We start from the raw sequence: 20,822 nt of genomic DNA, 5'->3' as shown, positions 1-20,822 counted from the left end.
CTTTTAACTTTCACCAGCTTAGCTCAGCTACAGCTGAGGCGGGCAGCAGCAACAGACCAACCACAAAAATGAAGGGGAAATTGGGAAATGAAGTTCTTGCATGAGGCTCTTGTTCTCTGTGAAAGAAGCACAAAACGAGACACACATGCATTAGTATGCTCACACTAATATTTAGAAACTCCCATAAACAGCTATTCATAATGATAATGTAAAGTACAACAAATATTATATAACCATTGCAGTGCTCTGTTTAGAGCGGGTGATATAGTGGGCTACTATTGGGAAATCCTGCCATCTTAAAAAGCTTGTTGTGACAGTCAGATGCATGCTCACCATCTGAATGCTCCTCGTTGTGTTGCTCTTGTTCTTCCAGCATCATCTCCAGCCTAGACAATCTGTCCAGATACGCCTCTCATTCCAGGTCGTATTTCTGCCACTTCTCATTCTTTTCCAAAACCTTAAAATGCAAGAACGAGAGACACATCACAGAAGGGCAAAGTGTTGCACTTAATGGATAGGAAAATCTGAGTGATTTAGGTTAGAAAAAACAGCAATTTGCAACTTTTATTATGTACAATATCTTACATCCTTGAGGTCGTTTTGGAGCTTTGTCACAATGTCATCAAGAGGTGAGGCCTGTTGACAAAAAAAATTAAATAAAAATAATAAAAAAAAAATTTAAGAGAAAGAATATGCAAGGGAACTAGAGTTAGTAATAGTCAAACTAATTGCCACAATGCACATAACTAGAAAGCACTGCAAAGATCTGACCCAGTGACGCCCTAGTTAAAGGAAGAGATCAAAACTGCAGGAATCATTTTACAAAAGCTTTATTCAAAGCATTACGGATGCCATCTAGTGGCCAGATGAACTTACAGCAGACTTTTTAATAAGTAACAACACCAAGTTACTGATTTTATGAACTCACTTAACAGGCAAGGGCATCTTCAGCTGGAGGTTGTGCCTGTTTTGCAGTCACATCCATGGTCTTTCATTCTGGGCCATAACAATGAACTCCCTCCATGTTTGTCATTTCAATGATTTTTCTGGAGGAAGGAAGAGTTGGAACGTTGACAAAATGTCAGCTGCACATGAGATGGCCAGTCTTGTAGGTCCTGGAGTCATTTGAATTACATTTTCTACCGCCATCCTGCCTGCGACATAATGTGGAGGTGACGACCAACAACAGATAGCACTGTTTTTTTACATAAATGTCTGTGCTGCTATCTGCTCTTCTCCATCTTCTCCATCAGAGTCATCTTCATTAGATGGAGAGTTTTCCTCCACCTGGTCTTCCATCTCTGACACGTCCTCCTTTAAATCAGTATCAAGCTCATCTTGTAGGAGTAGATCCAGGGCCTGTTGGGGATTCAGTCTTCATGCCATGATGACTCACATTGAAATGGCACCTTTATCTAGATTCAATTTGTTATTTTTTTTTGTGCATTATATTTTTTTATGGTGCAGGTGCACAATCTGACCTTCTGGATGACCTCTGTTCCCTTTGTGCTCCATATGAGTTCACTCGTGTTTTTTTTTTTTTTTTACTTTTTCAATATTTTGGATACTCCTGCCCCTCCAAAGAGCAGCAGGTGTCTGTCCCTGTGGGAACCTGGGCAGATTTCAGTTCTCGTGACAGTGACGAGGTCCCTTTGAACTCTTTCACCTCTTTCTCATATAAAACTCACATGAACATGAGATGTACATTCTCACAGTTTAAAGATTCAATACAACTACAATTTTCCTTTATTTGACCTACACTGGTAGATCTAAAATACATCTGAATAAATACGGGTCAAATTTGACCTGTAACAGCCTCAGTATGCAAAAATGTATAGCGCCTAAAAAAAAAAAAAAAAAAAAAAAAATATATATATATATATATATATCAATAAAATATTTTTATTTTTATGTATTCTGGGTCACTTCAGGAAAAGTCATTAAATATCAAGCTTAAAGAATGACATTTAGGGTATATTTATTCCTGTAAAATGTCAAAACGGGTCAATTTTAACCCAAACAGTATGTAAAAGTTTTTATGTTTTATTGGTTTAAGACTGTATTATCATGGTTTTAGTGCAAGCTTTACTCATCTTTATCAGTTTATTAATATCTGTCTATAAACTATATACATTTTTAATCATGTAAATCACAGTGAGTTGCTTTTTGTATGAAATGTGCTACAAATACTTTTGCCTTGACTTGCCTTATGCAATAATGCACATTAATGTATCACACATTTTACTTGTTTAATAGCGACATAATGAAACTATGAAAAATATTATTTTTTTTAAATGAAACAATATTTACCTTGATTATTACACCACCATGTGGCGCTGCAGGGAGCACGACTGAATAATAAAGACACAAATCTACCTCCATACACAATCAAAGATAAAGTTGCTTAAAAATACGTTTTAAATAAATAATAATAATTAAAAAAAAAACCTTTTTAATCAATCATCTTTTTTTAAAGTGAGTTATTATTTGATAGAAAATAATTTTCGAAATTCGATTTCGATCAAAGTTGTCTTTTATATATTTGGGCATATTTTAAGTTGGACATTTGTATCTTTAATATTCAATCTAAAAAAATATTGCTTCGCATTTAACATTTATAAAAAAAAAAAAAAATTCAGGCAAAAAACTTCACGTCAATAGAAAAATATTTTTTGGGTGTTGAATACTGATTTACATTCAAACGTTTTTTTCTTTAATTGAAAAGGTGTTTTTTAATAGAAGCCATTTTAAAAAAATTTAATTATAAAGATGCAAATCTAGCTCCATAACGGTGCACATGAAAATCACTGTGGGGTGCCAAATGATCAAGTCACACACTTGTAATTTTTTTAATAGTATATTTAAGTGCAGCCCAGTTGTTGTGACTCATGATGAATAAGGCTGTTTCCTGGTAGAACTACTCCCTCCTCCTCACCATCAGTCTCAGTTCTCAGAGAGGACTCTCACAATCCCTCTCTCCAAAAGCAACATGAGCTTTTGTTAATCACATTTTTTTAATTTTATTTTTTTATTATTTTTTTTAAAATATGCTGCGGGTCATTGTTGAGTCTGCAAATGGGATTCCCAAAAAGAAGATTGGAAACCCAGATCCAATCACTGCTGTGATCTTCAGAGGTGAGATTCACTTCAAGAATATTATTTTATTGCACTTTGGTAAATATAAGCGTCAAATCTTTCAATCTTAATTTCCTACAATGTTCTTGGCCATTACTTGGCTTTGCAATTCATTTTTAGTTCTAAACAGTTCAGACCTTTACTGACACTCAAAAGTAAACTAACTGGGAATTCCTTTTATGGTCTGAAAACCGCAACAACCCCAAGAGGTCTCTTGCTGATACAAAACATATTCATATGTGAAAACTTTCCATTATTTGAAGGAGTTACTCTGATTTGCCAGGACATCCATACTTAATAACTGTAGTTTGAATAAACTTATCACACTTTGACACTATGTAGTTTCACCTATGCACGCCCTCTTTGCTGAATGTTATTTTAGTGTATTTATTTCTTTATAGGTGAAAAGAAGAAAACGAATGCTGTTGACAATGATGTGAATCCAAAGTGGAATGAAGTAAGTTGACAAATGAGAGGTTGCTTTTAAAACATGCAACATATTTTGATCTTATTAATTCCTTTACAATGCCAAAACAAAAGGGTCAAAGTGATGTGAAAATCAAGATGAAATGTTGACCACTGATTGTAGCAGAAAATTCAAAATGTAAATATACGTCTTTTGTGCATGTTAACTGTGATTTTCTGTACTGAGTTTGACTGCTGGAAAAGAGAAAATTATATAATTGTATATAGAAGGTAATGATTATTCCAATGACCTTGGAATGTATTCCGTGCGTGATTTTGTAGAGAGAGAAAACTAGCGCGCTGCCATGCAGCGTGATGAACTACAGTCCTCAGTTATATGATTTAGGCTAAATAAATTGCAGGACATCTGCCTGCCAGCTTCTTGTATACAAACGGGTAGCTTGGATTTCTTCTAAGAGACTTCTAAGAGTTACAGTATGTTGTATGTATGCACAAATCCTACTTTAAAATGTCAGACGATAACTGTTTCACTTCTTGTCTTAACAGGTCCTTGAATTTGACCTGAAAGGTTCTTCTTTGGATGGAGCCTCATTCATTGACGTGGTTGTTAAAGACTATGAGACAATTGGGAAAGATAAGTATGTGCATGGAAATTGATGCAATTGTGACTTTTAGGGACTGATTTATGGATTTTAAAACTGTTATTTTAATGAACCGGGCCAGTCACAAATTAGACAAGAGATCTTTAGGTTTTGTGGTCCCTTGCTCTCATGGGAGAGAATCTGAGTCAACAATCACTTGTGGGCGTTTGCAGCTATTTCAATTCTTTAAAAAAAGATGACTATGTCCATATTTACTCATACACAAATAAAAATCCCCACCACCATTAATCTCTACGTGCTTTAAGGGCTGAATGAATACATTAGTCATTCTGTCTTAGAATGTATTCTTCCATGACTTTAATTAGCATCTATCCATCCATTTTCTGACCCACTTGTTCCTGTTTTTCAGGGTGACTTTAATTAGCATTTAAATATAAAATTGGTGAAAATAATTATCTTTTTCAGCATCTTTTCCATTACACAGCTGTAGGACCCACATGGAGACTTGCTATATTTAGTCTCCATCACTTAACAGCAGCTGTTAACAGTAATTACTTTTTTGAAAGAGAACAAATTACATTTAGTTTGGTGAACATTCCGTTTTAAATTACTCAAAACATTTTAAAACTTAATTCTGTGCGATCCACTGAGTCTCTTTAGGAACAATATAAATTATTCTGGGTCAGGCACAAGGGCAGGCTTTGAGCGAGGAGTTACACAAGCAAAAGAAGAGATACACGAGTTGTTACTGGAATGAAAACATTGAACTGGGTCTTGAATGAGTTTCGATGATAGGCAGTTTTGTTGTTTCTTTTCAACTTTAACTAAAATGAAGAAAAATGTCAAAATAGATGTATTTTTGTTCTCTAATACTGCAATAACATATTATTTCGCATCTATTTCACAGTGAGTGCTGCAGTATCGCTATGCAATAATGACATTATATGGTTAAAACAGTTATATGTGCAATGTTTTGAAAGTCAGGCAGTGTTTTCTTAAATAAAGGAATTCCTTTAGATTTAATGAGAGATATTTTCTCTCACATCAAATGTTTGTTGTGGCTCCTGCAATCACAGCAACCAAAATAATTATTTCATTCAACTGGGTACAAAGCATTCATCACATGGTGATGACTCTGAGGTAAATTTCCATTTGTCGTGTTTCTCCTTATGCACCTCATGTTCCTCATTGGCATGAAACAAAATACTCTTTATCTTGAAAAAATGATAAATCTTACCCAAAGTAGCTGGGGAAAGAAAATAATCTCTGTATCAAGGAATTTATATCATCTTATATCTTTCTTAATTTGTGTTTACATATTTTTTGTTTGTTTTTGTGTCGCAATGTGCTGCGGTTATTAATCATTGATACATGGTAACTGTTGGTGTTTTGATCACTGTAGGAGTTTCTGTAAAGAACTGAAAAAAGGGAAGTGAGGAGTCAGTACTTAGAATATCGGATATTAATCATCATGATGCATCTTAGAGCTTGGAAAATACTTTTGACCTCAAAGCCTATTTGTTAATGCTCTATTTTAGTAAAATGTGACCAAAAAATTTATTTTTGTGTCATTCAGGTTCATTGGCTCTGCTATTATCTCCTTGAGGGATTTTGCAAGTGGTCAAGTGAGGTCTTTACCATTCAAGAATGTCCCTCTGATGAATGAAAAACAGCAGTCCTTTGGGGTAAAAGCTGCGTTTATATTGAAGTTTTGTTCTACAATTGTGTCTGGTTATGTCAAATGTTTATGTGTGTTTTTTTTCAGGCGACCATTAGCTTGCATGTGGGTTATGAACCATCTGACTCCACTGGGGCAAACCATAACGTTCAGGCTGATGAAGGCATGTCTCATGTGGATGGTGGTAAGAAAATATATATTATACTAAACAGAGAAAATTGCAATGTCCTATTCTTGATTATTGATTCTTGCAGCAGCTGTAGTTCCTGTCATCTGAATAAACATTAATATGCAAACCAGGCCATGAAAGCAGTGCCTTAATGTAAACTTCCTATAGATACAATAAATAAATAAAAACCTCATGTAAACACACTGGGCTCCTCAGTGACACAGTGGCTATAGTCATAGCACAGTGGAGATAGCTGGTTTTAATTCCAATTTAGATGGGTTTTAAATGTTTGGATGTTATTCCTGAGTGTGTAGGGATCTACTCCTTTTTCATCACATTATCACAAAACCTTGTATATTTTTATAATTAGAGTTTCTGAACTCGCCATAGGCTCTGACTCACTGTATGTGTATACGAAGCCAGATGCCCTAGGCTCTGACAGACCATTTAAGCCTGTGCAGCATGTGTCAAACTCAAATCCAGCCCTTTGGAGCATCCATTGTGGCTCGTAGTAAAGTAAAAAATGAGAGAAAACGTGAATCATTGTGTGAATTACCAAATCATTCAGTTATAGATATGTCATTCCCTCTAAATTCACCAATTAATTGAAACTCCACAATATTTGTAGGGGCTCGCAATTTTTACGTGCCTGTATTGAAGGGTTTCAGCCATTTTTATTCGCAAATTGTGGCAATAACAACTTTAATTATATTCTAAAATCCAGCAATTTCCCACAAGCAATCACAAATTTCATAAAATGTGTCATCAAATCAAGGAATTCTGAAGTGAAGATTTGTCATTTTGATACTGTCTCTGCCTCGAGTACTGTATTTATCATTTACATGTGGAAAGTACAAAATAAGTCACATTAATGTTAAAAATTCCCCCGTCTAAAATCTGAGGCCCACTTGAGATAAAACTGGTGCGTATTTGGCCCCTGAACTAAAATTAGTTTGACACCCCTGCTGTACATGGGAAAGAGTAAATTCATAAAGATTATATATATATATATAAAAATAAAAAATGCACACGTGTTGGTAGGAGCAGTGACAAGAGGTTTCTTATGTGTTGTTTTGAATCCATCAGTTTACATGTTGTTTTTTTTTACATATACAGAAGGAGAAAGTGATTATGGAGACGGGGGTGAGGCAGACATGGGTGGTCAGGGTGACGGTCTTGGTGCTCCTGTTTCTACCAGTCAGCCTGGGAAACAAAACCAAAAAATAATCCAACTCAACCATAACTTCCATAAGAGACGCACGGTGCTGGCCAATACACCTCAGGACTTTCAGGTACTGTCCTACTTTGAAATATGTTTTCTGACTATAATATTCCAGAAAGGAATTTGTGTCCTCAATCACATGATGAGTGGGTTTTGTTACACTATAGAGAACAGTGCTTACAATAGTTATAGAACCCTAATATTTATATTCATTATTTTACTTTTCTAATGTAGAAGAGTAAGCATGCCAACAATAACAGGATCCAATTTCCGAGCTCACCATTTTACACTTAGCGTTTATTTTAGAATTATAATTTTGTTTCCAGAATTTTGTTATACCTTTACCTTCAAGCTTTTGTCTGCCCTTTTTATCAACTCAAATGGAAACCCAGGGGATAATCTAACCTAATAATTTAAGTCTATGATTTCCAGATCCGTGTCCGGGTTATTGAGGGTCGACAGTTGCCAGGCAACAACATCAAGCCAGTGATTAAAGTGAATGTATGTGAGCAGACACACAGGACGAGAATCAGAAGGGGAAACAACCCCTACTTTGATGAGGTAATGGTCCTGTGTTTAACTTTGTTTGCCTTTTCTGTGTTTTTTTTCTTTCTGGATTTGCAAATAATTCTGAGGATTTTTTTCCTCTTCATCAGAAGTGAATGAACAGCAGCAATGCCTCAGCTCTATTACTCTATTACTATTGTAGTCAGTTCCATCATTAATAAAATCATCTTCCTGTTTATCAGTTTTGTCTCAGTTAGTGTTTCGTCCACAATGAGGTGTACTTACATTAGCAACAGAGAAGCATGCTGATGGCTATTTTGTTTTTTTGTCCTTCAGATGTTCTACTACAACATTAACATGCTCCCCTCAGAGCTGTTTGATGAGAATATCAGCCTCAAGGTGGGTAGATAACTTACATGCACAGAAAGAAATAAGATTAGAATTTAGATTAAAAAATTTTTGTTTCATTTACAGGTTTATGACTCGTTTTCTCTCAGAGCTGACAGTTTATTGGGAGAGTTTAAGGTGAGTCCAGTCGCTGTTAACAAGGACTGGTTACTTGGTCATTTCTAAACTGATAGTTGTAAATGTCTTGCATTTGTAGCTGGGTGTCGGATACATCTATGATGAACCTGGTAAGTGTTTTAATGCAGGATGATGGAAAACACAATTTATTCTAAGCACTGCATGTATCAGAATTCATGTGATCTTCAGGCCATGCTGTTATGAGAAAATGGCTGCTTCTGGGTGATCCTGATGACTCCAACTCGGGGGCAAGAGGTTACCTAAAAGTTAGCATATTTATCATTGGTACTGGGAACGTGCCACCGGTGAGAATTGTATTTTTGTGTCATTCTTTGTGCTAACCATTGTGCTCCTTACTGTTAGAGGTGTGTCGACCTCTTCTGCTCCTTTTGTTTCTGCAGAGCGAGCGGAGAGACGTAAACGAGGACCAGGATGACATAGAAAGCAACCTTCTAGTGCCAGCTGGTGTCGCAATGCGATCAGCCACTCTGAGCCTTAAAGTCTATCGTGCTGAGGACATGCCACAAAGTAAATGCAGATTGATGATTACCCAAAAAATAAAAAATATAAAATAACCTAGTAGAAACTTCTGTCGTATTGTGTTTTCAGTGGATGATGCCTTTGTTCAGACTGTAAAGCAAGTTTTTGGAGGAGATGGAGACAGAAAAAACTTGGTAGATCCATATCTAGAAATGAGCTTTGCAGGAAAGAAGGTATTTTGATCTCACGTGGAGAAAAGAAACATCTTATTTTAACCTTTTTCGTTGTGATAATCAGCTGAGCTTTGCTTGTTTAGCTACACACCAAAACAATTGAGAAAAATGCAAATCCAGAGTGGAATCAGATCCTTCATCTACAAGTTAAAGTAAGAAAAATACACAACAACAAAAAAAAAAAGTATCTTATAACCCTGTTTTCAATCTCAAAACTACTTTCAAAATCTTCACAAACCTTTGTGTGTCCAGTTCCCATCAATGTGTGAGTGCATCAAGTTGACTTTGTACGACAAGTAAGAGCTTACACTTGTTCAGTTTGTTGGAAAAAACAAACATTTAGAAGAAGTTCTTCACATAGTATTTTACTCATGCGTAGGGACAGAGTAACCAGAGACGATGCAATCGGAACAACATTTTTGAATTTGAGACAAATGTCTTCCTCCGGGGGAGAATTTGAAGGTAATCAGTTCACCGTTGTTAAAGCTGCATTTCACTTGAGAAAGTAAAAAAAACCTACACATAGTCTGAAAGTATACAAAACATGTTTTTCAGTTATTCCTATTTTGTATTGATATGTTTTTGTTGCCTTTACTTAGCAGTATGTTCCTATTACAGCATTTCATTTTTACAAGCTTTGAAATCATCTGATGACATTTTTTGTGTTATGAATGTATTTATTTAAGCAGAGTTTCTACATTTTACAGGCAGTAACGCTGTATCAGAAGTCGGTTTCCTCCCCGCCTTTGGGCCTTGCTACGTTAATTTTTATGGAAGCCCAAGAGAGTACACCGGTCTGCCTGATCCATACGAGGAACTCAATTTTGGAAAAGTAAGATGGACTTTCAGTTCAGGTCTCATGCTATGTTTGGAGACATAATAGCTCACTTTTGTGTGTATGCAAGAGGTTTTTTTTACATTTGCATTCCAACGTGTTCCAGGGAGAAGGAGTGGCGTACAGGGGAAGAGTGCTCATTGAGCTTTCTACTCAGTTAGATGAAAGAATCGATAGGCATACAGACGATATCTGCAGCGATGACATCCTGGTGGCACAGGTACAGTATAGGTGAACATATTGTAGTTTCTAATGCTGGTAATTGTATCACTTATTAGGCTGTTTGGAGCTTTAGTTTTAACTAACTCACTTCAATTAAAACATCTTTATCATTTGGTACAGAAATACCAGCGGAGGAGGAAGTTCTCTCTATGTGCTGTTTTCCACAGCGCGTGCATGCTCCAGGAACCAGGAGAACCGATCCAGTTTGAGGTCAGCATTGGTAACTATGGCAACAAGCTGGATTCCACCTGCAAGCCCCTGGCATCCACCACCCAGTACAGCTATGCAGTGTTTGATGGTATGAAATTAGCACAACAAATTTCACATGAAAATAGCTTTACATTACAAATATGCATCTTTGACATTTAAGTATTAATTATAAGACAACTCTTTTTAGTCGATTCTCTTTGGTTTTGTTTGGATGAATTTGATTACGAACAAGTTAGTATTAAACTCTAATGTAAACCATCCCTAAACTCCTAACCTCGCTGTAAGTTTGGATTACGACTCAGGTTTAGGAAGCAAAATCTGCACATTGTGTTTAAAAGTAATTGTGTGTATACTCAGTGTGTCTTCCACAGGTAATCACTACTATTACTTGCCCTGGGCTGACACTAAGCCCGTTGTGGTTCTAACTTCTTACTGGGAAGACATCAGCCACCGCTGCAACTCTGTCAACATTCTCCTCTGTATTGCTGAGAGACTGGTTGGTTTCACACACGTTTATACCAAACTGGAAATCTGCACTCGTGCTAGAAATTCTGCCTTGAATACAAAAGTGAGGATAGTTGTAATTTCTTCTGATTGCGTATTAACTAATCCATTTCAGGAGTCCCATCTGGCTTCTTTAAAAACAGCCATAATGGCAAAAGTGACTGAGACTGTTCTGGCAGATATTTGGATCAAACTCATCAACAACTTGATTGAGGACCTTAACAGGTATGACATCACTGCAGTTTTTAATGAACAAACAGTGTAACTCACCTTTTTTCAAGACAGTTTAAAAGGTGCAAATTGAATTATATTTAGAGATACAGTTTGTTTTCAGCATCTTCATTTTTCTTTGACAGTTTTAAGCTTCCAGATCTGGAGGAAAAACCCAACGTAACAGCTCTGGATCTCCAAATAAAAAAGCTGCGGGATGCTGCTGTGAACAACATCAAAGAGTTGGCCACTCGTATGAAAGAAGAAGCCACGGATGTCAAAGCCACTGTTGGCGATATTGAGGGCTGGTTGGAAAGAATCAAGCAGCTGGCAGAGGAGGTCTGAAGAAAACAAACAAATTAAGACACTGAAAATATTTGCTGAATGAATTTTGTATTCCATTAGCCTCAAAACAGCCTGCCAGATGTGATCATATGGATGCTGAGAGGGCAGAAGCGCGTGGCTTACGCTCGAGTCCCAGCAAACCGCATCCTGTACTCAGACTTCAGCAAACAGGCCAATGGGGAACATTGTGGAAAGACACAGACTATTTTAATGCAGGTATGATGAGTGAGCGTACAAGTACATAAAACTAAATATGTCTATTTAAATAAGGGTCCTTAAAAGCTAACTCATATTTCTTCTATTTTTGGCTTGTCAGTACCCTATGGATAAATGTAAAGGGGAGAAGATTCCCGTTCAGCTGAGGGTCAACATGTGGCTGGGCCTCTCTGCCCATGAAAAGCATTTCAACCATTTCTCTGAAGGAAGCTTCAGTGTTTATGCTGAAATTGTAAAGTATTTACTTTATTTATCGATTTTTTTTATTTTTTATTTTTTTTTAAATTAGTTTCATGGTTTGATAAAGTTTTCATTGATATAATTCTCTGACACCTTCTTGTCCATCTCCCTGCAGTATGAGAATCAGGCTCAGGTCTTTGGGAAGTGGGGAACAACCGGTTTAGTCGGTCGTCATAAGTTCTCAGATGTGACGGGAAAAGTGAAACTGAAAAAGGAGCGATTTCTGCCTCCACGTGGATGGGAATGGGAAGAGGACTGGTTTGTCAACCCTGAGAGATGGTAACTTTAGAGATTTCACCTCGTCATAAAAGACCGTACAGAGAATGTCTGAGGCTTAACTCTTTTATTTGTAGTGTAAACGTTCACTTATTACAGTCACAATGTCAAGAATTCTGTTCATTATTTAATCAGTGGATGTTTGGTTGGTTTCTCCCTGGCTATTTCTCTGGCAAATCTTCCAAATCAAAGCCATTATTGTCATTTAAAATGCTGTAAGACGTAAATCTAGACATCTATGACTAAATGTATCATTGTTGTATGTTAACTTTTTTTGGTTATCTACAGATAGGAGTGATTAGATCATCTGAAGAATTCCACATTATTTGTCCTTGGGTTTTAAAAAGCTCAGGAAAGGTTTGCACTCCTTGGCACTGATAAAGTAAATAGTTTCAGTCACAACTTACTTTACTTACTGTAAATGAATTGTCAGAATTAGGCATCAATTTCACACTGAAATAAAGCTATATATAAAGGACAATTACAGGAAATGAAAAGGAATGCTGTACCTTTCTTTTAATGTAGGGAGTTCTTGCTTTCACCCTCCCTTCCTCCCTCTCAGGTCTTAAGTGCTTCCATTCTCCCATAATGCATCACATAAATAATCTTAACTCTCTGAAGCCTGTCTTCCTGACCTTCCTCAGCCTATTTATGGCATTCTTTGAGTACATAGTTTTTCTTTGAGTCACAGAGTCTATCACCAAACTGTGTGTGGCAGTCTGTTGACAGAGGCAGATGCGGGTCACACTGAGTTCACGGATGAGGTTTATCAGAATGAAACACGTTTCCCCGGAGGGGAGTGGAAGCCTGCTACAGAGCCGTACTCGGATGTGGTAAAAATTTAGAGTTTTCCTCCATGCACCATTTGAGTTAAGGTCACAACATGATAAGAATACGCAAAAAGAAAGCAAAGTGTTGAATCTAATGCAAGTAAATTAAAAAAAATTAACCCATATGTTATTACTTGAAGGTTAATATGAATGCTCTCTGCCGATTCATTGTGAAAAATAAACAAATGCACAACTTTAGCCAGTCCAAATGTTATTTGTTTCAAATAAATGACACGGTGTGTTGACTGAACAGAATGGAGAGAAGGCCCTGAGTCCAGCAGAGTTTGTATGTCCATCTGGATGGATTTGGGAGGATGAATGGAGCTTTGACAGCAACAGAGCTGTTGATGAGAAAGGTGAACAAAATTCATCAAAATCTTGATATTCTTCTATATGTATTTACGTATATAAAACTTTTGGTTGAGTTATAGCCCTGTGTTGTTGTTGGTACTAGGCTGGGAATATGGAGTCACCATTCCCCCTGATGATAAACCCAAATCCTGGGTACCAGCAGAGAAGATGTACCATGTCCATCGAAGGAAGAGACTCATTAGACCAAGAAAGAAGACATCAGATAAAAAGGCTGTAACTGAGGTGAGAAAGAGGTGGAACAGAAAATATGTGTATATACATATGTATAAATTAAGTACAATAATGTACTTTTTGTGCAAAATTAAATGAATGATTTTTTTTTTAGCCTTCATAAGGCATTACTATCATTACCCAAGCAATATTAATGTAAAAAAACATCTCATTAATGTTGATAAGATATCAAATCCTTTAAAAAGGCTTTATTAAGAAGCTTATTAACATATAACTGCTTATTACTGGCAGCTTCAGTGTATTAATAACATTAATAGATATTAATGAAGCTTTTTATTTACACATATTGCCTTATTATTGTAATAGTAATTTAGTATGGCTTTATTAATAGGCTTATTAATTTTAAATACTTTTTATTGCTGGTACTTTAATATGAAGTGTTACGTTTGTTTTCTGTTTCAGAGACAGGAGCCAGGGGAAGGATGGGAATACTCGTCTCTGATTGGCTGGAAATTCCACAGAAAGGAGCGATCCTCTGACACGTTCCGACGTCGCCGCTGGAGGAGAAAAATGGTCCCTTCAGACTGCATGGGGCCCTCGGCCATCTTTAAACTTGAAGGGGCAATAGTGAGTAGTGATGTTGAACATAAATGTGGTCCCTAAACGTCTTTAAACAGCCCAGTTGTCATGGGAACAAACCTCAGTATTTACTGCGTGAGTCATTATCTCTCAGTGCCCCTTCTGTAAGTTCTGGTACTTCCTGTCGGATGTTGGCAAAAAAAAAAAAAGAAAGAAAAATCAAGAAATTTAATTTCGGTTCTGCATTCATATCACTAAACTGTATTTAGTCCAAATGTTTCCAAAGGAGTTCTCTTCAGTCTGTTTTCTTAACAGGGAGTTGATGTTGATGAAAAAGCTAGTAAAGCGGATGCAGCCAAGCTGTTTGGTGCCAACACACCCACTGTTTCCTGCCACTTTAACCGTAAGTTCCAGATAAAACTAGTGACAGATACTGATTATAGCCCGAGTTCCTTCCTCATTATCCTTAATGTAGGCATTGGTCAAAGCTAAGTCTGCAATCAGAGTATAAACATCAGCACAGTCGTTTTCTGTGTGGTGTGCTTTTTTAGTTGACGTACAAGCTATTACATTATAATGATATAATTTATTGTATTAATAGGGTCTTTCATGTACCATCTGAGAGTTTACGTGTATCAGGCCAAAAATCTTTGTGCCATGGACAAAGACAGCTTCTCAGGTAAATGCAAACAGAGTTGTCAGAAATACATCAAGTAGCCCAAAAGGTTTTGAAGCACAACTTTGGTAAAACATTCCTTTTTTTTTCTACAGATCCATACGCCCACGTGTCATTTCTACATGTGAGTAAGACCACAGAAGTCATGAGAACAACACTAAACCCCACCTGGGATCAGACTCTCATCTTTGACGATATCAAAATCTACGGAGACCCACAAAAGATTGCACACAACCCCCCTGATGTGGTGTTGGAGCTCTACGACAGCGATCAAGTGGTGGGATTATTATCACCACTTATTTTCATGTACATTTGTTTAGTCATTGAAGAACTGAGGCACAAGCTTTACAGAGTTTCTGATTGAATTTTATTTTTCTAGGGTAAAGATGAGCCTATGGGTCGCTGCTTATGCCCGCTAGTAGTCAATATTCAGCCTAATGCTACAGTCAGTCCACAGCTGCTCTGGTTTCCAGTCACCAATAAGGGTCGCAGTGCTGGAGAGGTACTTTTAGCTGCTGAGCTGCTGCTAAAGGAAAAGGTAACTGTCAAAGAGTCACATGTTCACATTGGGCAGGATCATCAAAGTATTATCTTTTTAACTTTTCTTGCTTAACAAGCTTTTAAAAAGTGTGTGGTTCACAGGTAAATGATGGCGATCTGCCTCTGCTGCCTCCTCGACAAGGAGAGTTTTACATGGTTCCTCAGGGAATCAGACCAGTGGTTCAACTTACTGCTATTGAGGTATTCTGTCCTTTTCCTGGAACCAGAACCCCCTCTCTCACATACAATTGAATTAGCTGTTCCAACAGTTAGTATGAATATGATTTTTAAATGCATTAGTTAATTATTAATTTTCTGAACTCAGATTTTGACCTGGGGATTGAGGAACATGAAGACATACCAGTTGGCTACTGTATCATCTCCCAGTTTGATAGTGGAGTGTGGCGGCGAGGTTGTCCAAACTGCTGTCATCAAAAACTTCAAAAAGAACCCCAACTTTCCTGGATCTGTGCTGCTTCTCAAAGTGGTATAAACCCCAAGGATTATTTCTGAAGAACATAATCCGAACATGGCAAATGTCTCATTAGGCACTGTTTTCTAACATATCATCAGCTCCTTCCTAAAGAAGAGATGTACACCCCCCCAATTGTGCTGAAGGTAGTTGACCACAGACCCTTCGGTAGGAAACCTGTCGTGGGCCAGTGCACCATCGATCATTTGGATGAGTTCCGCTGTGACCCGTATCGTGTCAACAATGAAATCTGCATGTCAGCTCAAGGTATTCACGCACACACACACACACACACACTCATATCCATTGAGTGTGCTGTTTCTAAACAATGTTTTTTTTTAATAAACTGCAGTAGCAATGATATCTGCTGCCAAACATGATGTTGTCATAGACATTGATGAGAGAAGCATCAAGAAAACTGAGGTAATTCCAAAGTCATTACAATAATATTGTATTATTACTGCTCAATGTCCATTTTAAGTCTCTCATCAGGCTTGATTTCTTCACATTTTTGCAGTTCCTAATTAAAATTGTTGAAATTTTCATTTGTATTGTTGTCTTATTATTGTGTCACTAAAATGTGACAAATGTGTTTGTATTTCCACAGGTACAGGAGGAGGAAGCTGTAGACTGGTGGAGTAAGTTCTACGCCTCTCTTGGAGATCATGAAAAATGTGGGCCTTACCTAAAGAAGCAGTACAACACACTGCAGGTAAGGTAACACAAGGGTTTGTACATACAACAGGATCCCGAGTCTGATCATTTATAAGGTTTGGATTTTCTGGCAGATTCTACATTTTGAAACTTCATGAGCTTTTCCCTGTGTGTGCACTGATGATGGTTTGGTTTACTCATTTTCAGGTGTTTGATTGCGAATTAGAGAAGGTTGAAAATTTCCTTGGACTGACTGATTTCTGCAGCACTTTTAAACTTCAGCGTGGAAAAAATGAAGACGAGGATGACGACCCCTCAGTGGTTGGGGAATTCAAGGTAATGTAGGGTGACTGAATCTCTTCTAAGTCTAAGTTAGAAAAATTACTAGTTTTTCAATAATATTGTTTAGAACAAAACTGTCTATTGATTCAGACATATAAATACATTAAATTAATCTTATAGTAAACCTTGAGTGTCATTTATGCTTCCCTATTTTTAAGATGAAATTATGGTCAACTTATTAAAGAAGCCTCACAAATTTGATGTTAAAAACCTAATATTGCAGCAGAATAAGCAAATGTTTCTGTTCTGTGCAAAGCCTGTAGTACTTGGTCTATTTTGACATCTAGTGGATAGTTGAAGGAACTTCAACAAGAGCCACAGAATGTTGAAGGATTGATGGCTGGATAGGTGATATAGGCTGCTGATTTGCTGCTGAAATCCTCCGTGATCCATGGAAATTAAATAAAACACATGTTAATAGATGTGCCAATAACTGTCCTATAATGAGTCCATTGGGTTATAGGTCAATCTACTCATCTGCTCACCCACAGTATAGCTTGTAATAAGTAATGAGTGTGTCTTTTTGGAGGTAATGGCTAGTACAAACTCAGCTGTGTACTGAGATTTGGCTTCTGCAGCTTAATATAGGTGAAAGACATCCTCAAAAATGTTGTCGCTCCAACAATCCTTAAACGAATCACTGATCTCTTGATTGTACTTTGTATACATCACATTATTTCAAATAGCTCTTGGATCTGGTGAATAATAGATCAGTTTTAATTTATATATTCTCTTTATCCCCATCTTTGTGACTGTAATGTAGTCTTTGATAATCAACACGTAATATTTTGCTTCTGTCCAGGGATCATTTAAGATTTACCCACTGTCTGATGACCCAGGAGTGCCCGCTCCACCTCGCCAGTTCCGAGAGCTTCCAGAGAGCAGCCCACAAGAGTGCCTGATCAGAATATATGTAGTGCGCTGCATTGACTTGCAGCCCAAAGACAACAATGGCATGGTGAGAGGGATATGTTGTACTATTGCACACTGTTTCCAAAATACTAAGAAGGTTCTGTTCTTCCAGCTGGGATAAAGTTTTCAAAGATGCTTTAATCCTCTGAAGCTAAGATCCTTCAAAAAATGTTTTCTGACCTTTCAATTTCAGTGCGATCCCTATATCAAAATACAGCTGGGGAGAAAAACACTAGATGACAGAGATAACTACAAACCCAACACCCTTAATCCAGAGTTCGGAAGGTCAATAAAGGATTTGGTTTCTCATACTTTAAACTATGGAAACATGTTCCAGCTACACATTATTCATCTCCTTTCTCCCATTATTGTCCAGGATGTTTGAGATGACCTGTTTTCTGCCTCAAGACAAGGACCTGAAAATTTCTGTGTATGACTACGACCTGTTGAGTCGAGATGAAAAAGTGGGCGAGACGGTCATCGATCTGGAAAACAGACTATTGTCTCGATTCAGGTCCTGCTGTGGTCTGCCGCAGACATATTGTGTGTACGTATCATTAACTGCACGTGCAAGAATTTTCAACGACATCTCCTTTCTCTGACTTCTACACAGTGCTTGTGTTGTTTATAACTATTTCAATGGTTTTACAGGTCGGGGATTAATCAGTGGAGAGATCAGCTAAAGCCCTCTCAGATTCTGCAAAATGTGGCCAAAGTGAGAGGTATTTCTCCACCTATCTTTGAAGAAGACTGCAGCTCTCTGCTTTTCTCAGGAAAACGATACCATCTTCATGATTTCGGTAAAGTCATTCTCAAATATTATGCTATTGCTTAAACAGAGGTACCGCTCAACCAGTTTGATCAATTACAGATTTTTTGTTGGACTTTATCTTTTTCTATTTCTTCCCAGTTTGTCCAGTTCCCTCCTACAAATCTAGCCTGTTGAGTTTGGTTTTGGTTTTTATTAGATTTTCTCAAATGTTCTGCCCTTTGCAGAGGCAAACACTGTCATTCACCCTCATTTGGGCCCACCCAGAGAAAGGCTCGCTCTGCACGTGCTCAGAAAGCAGGGTTTGGTACCCGAGCATGTGGAAACAAGAACCCTTTGCAGCTCCCACCAGCCTAACCTGTCCCAGGTAAAAAACAAACAAACAAACAAACAGACAAAGAAGTATTATATTCATCTGTTTAGGGCATTTATAGTTTGTATTGGTATGGTGAGAAATGAGGCAACACTGTATAATTCCCGAATGTCTTAAAATTCAGGGACAAATTCAAATGTGGGTTGACATTTTCCCCAAGAGTCTGGGTTTGCCCGGGCCTCCACCTGAGATCAGTCCTCGCAAAGCTAAGAAGTAAGTGACTCTTTATAAGAACCCATTTAATGACACATTAGTTTAGATTCTGATCTATGATATTATGACCTACCTAAAACAGGTTATTTTTGCGAGCAGTCATATGGAACACGTCTGACGTCACTCTAGATGAAAAAAGCATCACTGGAGAGAACATGAGTGACATTTATGTTAAAGGGTTTGTGTTTTGTTACTTCTTCACCATTTTGTCTTGCGAATAATAAAAACAATATATAACATGTTGTACATTATAATATGTTTACTTTGAATCAAACCTGATGCATTTATCAGATGGATGCCAGGGATGGAAGAGGACAAGCAAAAGACTGACGTCCATTACAGATCCCTGGATGGAGATGGGAATTTCAACTGGAGGTTTATTTTTGGTTTTGACTACCTTCCTGCAGAACAGCTGTGTGTTGTTTCAAGAAAAGTGAGTGGGATCAAGAATTGGGAACATGTCATTAAATGAACGTCAGATTTGCTGCGATCAAATAAAATGTATTATCTGACAGGATCACTTTTGGAACCTGGACCAAACGGAATTTAGGGTTCCTCCTAAATTAATCATCCAGATATGGGACAATGACAAATTCTCCTTGGACGACTACCTAGGTGAAAAGATGATCTTTATCCACATTTTTCACACATTGTGCACTCTGTGTCATATATGAACCCTATTTTTGTCTCAGGTTCTGTTGAATTGGACCTACATAATCTAACGCCTCCTGCAAAGACGCCAGAGAAGTGCAGCTTAATAATGCAGTCTGGGAAACTGGGTTTAAACTCACTTTTCTCCCAGAAGTCTGTGCGAGGCTGGTGGCCATGTGCGATGGAGCAGGACGGGAAATACATGCTTGGAGTATGGTCATGTCATTGGCACAAACAATAGCACAATATATATATATATATATATACATTCTAGAAGTAAGCCTAATGCATTGTTGTAAAATGTAACAGGGGAAAGTGGAAATGACCCTGGAAATAGTGGAGCAGAAGGAAATGGAGGAGAGACCGGCGGGGAAAGGTCGAGATGAGCCAAACATGAATCCCAAACTGGACCCTCCAAAGTAAGAGCTTACCTGATTAAATTAAAATCATTATATGTACTGACAGGATATAAAACTCATGTCTCTCGTTGTTTAACAGCCGCCCCGACATATCATTCTTCTGGTTTACAAGCCCATGCAAGACCATGAAGTTTATAGTGTGGCGCAGGTTCAAGAGGATTTTTATCTTCGGTGTGGTCTTACTTCTAATTGTCTTGTTTTTTGGGATCTTTTTCTACTCTCTTCCAGTAAGATTTTTCAGTTATTGTCTTGTAAAAAAAAATCCACATGATTGATTAATGTTATTGATCAAACCTTTTAGATTGTTAATAATTATATATTTCCCTTTATCCTTCTCTACAGAACTACATCTCAATGAAAATTGTGAAGCCATTCTCCTAAGAAATAAAGAAAAAAGGAGCTGCTGAGTCCAGAATCCCTCAAAATGTTTTATCTTTTGCACATTTTTTTCTCCAATCTTTTAATCAATTAATTCAAATTATGATTTTACTCTCACTGTTTAAATATATTTCTGGGTTTTTTTCTTGAACATATTTAACCACATAAATGCTTAGCTGTGCTGAATAAATTAACTTTTTTCTGTTCAAAATCCTTGTGTATTCACTAACAACTTGCTATATGTAACTAGGACTGGTTAATGTTATTGTTGATTTTCCCCATATATTTTAATCCATGCAATGAACTGTGAAATGATTTAAATTAGCTTTGTCAGGCTACAGCTTCAAATAAAAACAGTGTATCAAAAAGAAAACAATGTTGCTATGTCAATGATGAATCCCTTTTTTATTGCACAACATAATACAATTTAAAAAAA

The 20,822-nt window shown here is 37.2% G+C and overlaps 1 protein-coding gene across 1 annotated transcript in view; it reads left to right on the top strand.

Annotated features, from left to right (window-relative positions):
• Positions 1–20,701, top strand: part of myofl (myoferlin like) — a 28,042-nt gene extending 7,341 nt beyond the window's left edge. Inside the window, exons 2-53 of the mRNA XM_028467786.1 lie at positions 374–3,135; positions 3,537–3,592; positions 4,108–4,199; positions 5,740–5,848; positions 5,929–6,025; positions 7,127–7,302; positions 7,665–7,793; positions 8,076–8,138; positions 8,214–8,264; positions 8,344–8,374; positions 8,454–8,569; positions 8,666–8,792; positions 8,874–8,977; positions 9,061–9,129; positions 9,230–9,273; positions 9,357–9,439; positions 9,685–9,809; positions 9,919–10,032; positions 10,155–10,332; positions 10,616–10,740; positions 10,864–10,973; positions 11,105–11,297; positions 11,364–11,519; positions 11,620–11,751; positions 11,875–12,038; positions 12,754–12,868; positions 13,119–13,221; positions 13,320–13,459; positions 13,871–14,035; positions 14,303–14,390; positions 14,589–14,666; positions 14,759–14,940; positions 15,043–15,201; positions 15,306–15,404; positions 15,529–15,690; positions 15,777–15,942; positions 16,028–16,098; positions 16,283–16,387; positions 16,537–16,665; positions 17,474–17,629; positions 17,777–17,868; positions 17,960–18,130; positions 18,235–18,383; positions 18,580–18,719; positions 18,850–18,938; positions 19,021–19,116; positions 19,230–19,371; positions 19,454–19,553; positions 19,631–19,800; positions 19,899–20,008; positions 20,088–20,235; positions 20,351–20,701. Coding sequence (XP_028323587.1) covers positions 3,048–3,135; positions 3,537–3,592; positions 4,108–4,199; positions 5,740–5,848; positions 5,929–6,025; positions 7,127–7,302; positions 7,665–7,793; positions 8,076–8,138; positions 8,214–8,264; positions 8,344–8,374; positions 8,454–8,569; positions 8,666–8,792; positions 8,874–8,977; positions 9,061–9,129; positions 9,230–9,273; positions 9,357–9,439; positions 9,685–9,809; positions 9,919–10,032; positions 10,155–10,332; positions 10,616–10,740; positions 10,864–10,973; positions 11,105–11,297; positions 11,364–11,519; positions 11,620–11,751; positions 11,875–12,038; positions 12,754–12,868; positions 13,119–13,221; positions 13,320–13,459; positions 13,871–14,035; positions 14,303–14,390; positions 14,589–14,666; positions 14,759–14,940; positions 15,043–15,201; positions 15,306–15,404; positions 15,529–15,690; positions 15,777–15,942; positions 16,028–16,098; positions 16,283–16,387; positions 16,537–16,665; positions 17,474–17,629; positions 17,777–17,868; positions 17,960–18,130; positions 18,235–18,383; positions 18,580–18,719; positions 18,850–18,938; positions 19,021–19,116; positions 19,230–19,371; positions 19,454–19,553; positions 19,631–19,800; positions 19,899–20,008; positions 20,088–20,235; positions 20,351–20,389 — 6,096 coding nt within the window. The 5' untranslated portion in view covers positions 374–3,047 and the 3' untranslated portion in view covers positions 20,390–20,701. The remainder of the gene's footprint in view (positions 1–373; positions 3,136–3,536; positions 3,593–4,107; positions 4,200–5,739; positions 5,849–5,928; positions 6,026–7,126; positions 7,303–7,664; positions 7,794–8,075; positions 8,139–8,213; positions 8,265–8,343; positions 8,375–8,453; positions 8,570–8,665; positions 8,793–8,873; positions 8,978–9,060; positions 9,130–9,229; positions 9,274–9,356; positions 9,440–9,684; positions 9,810–9,918; positions 10,033–10,154; positions 10,333–10,615; positions 10,741–10,863; positions 10,974–11,104; positions 11,298–11,363; positions 11,520–11,619; positions 11,752–11,874; positions 12,039–12,753; positions 12,869–13,118; positions 13,222–13,319; positions 13,460–13,870; positions 14,036–14,302; positions 14,391–14,588; positions 14,667–14,758; positions 14,941–15,042; positions 15,202–15,305; positions 15,405–15,528; positions 15,691–15,776; positions 15,943–16,027; positions 16,099–16,282; positions 16,388–16,536; positions 16,666–17,473; positions 17,630–17,776; positions 17,869–17,959; positions 18,131–18,234; positions 18,384–18,579; positions 18,720–18,849; positions 18,939–19,020; positions 19,117–19,229; positions 19,372–19,453; positions 19,554–19,630; positions 19,801–19,898; positions 20,009–20,087; positions 20,236–20,350) is intronic.
• Positions 20,702–20,822: the final 121 nt, after the last annotated feature.

Source organism: Gouania willdenowi, chromosome 15 (genome assembly GCF_900634775.1).
Source record: "Gouania willdenowi chromosome 15, fGouWil2.1, whole genome shotgun sequence".
NCBI lineage: Eukaryota > Metazoa > Chordata > Actinopteri > Blenniiformes > Gobiesocidae > Gouania > Gouania willdenowi.
This window is presented reverse-complemented; position numbering and strand designations above follow the sequence as displayed.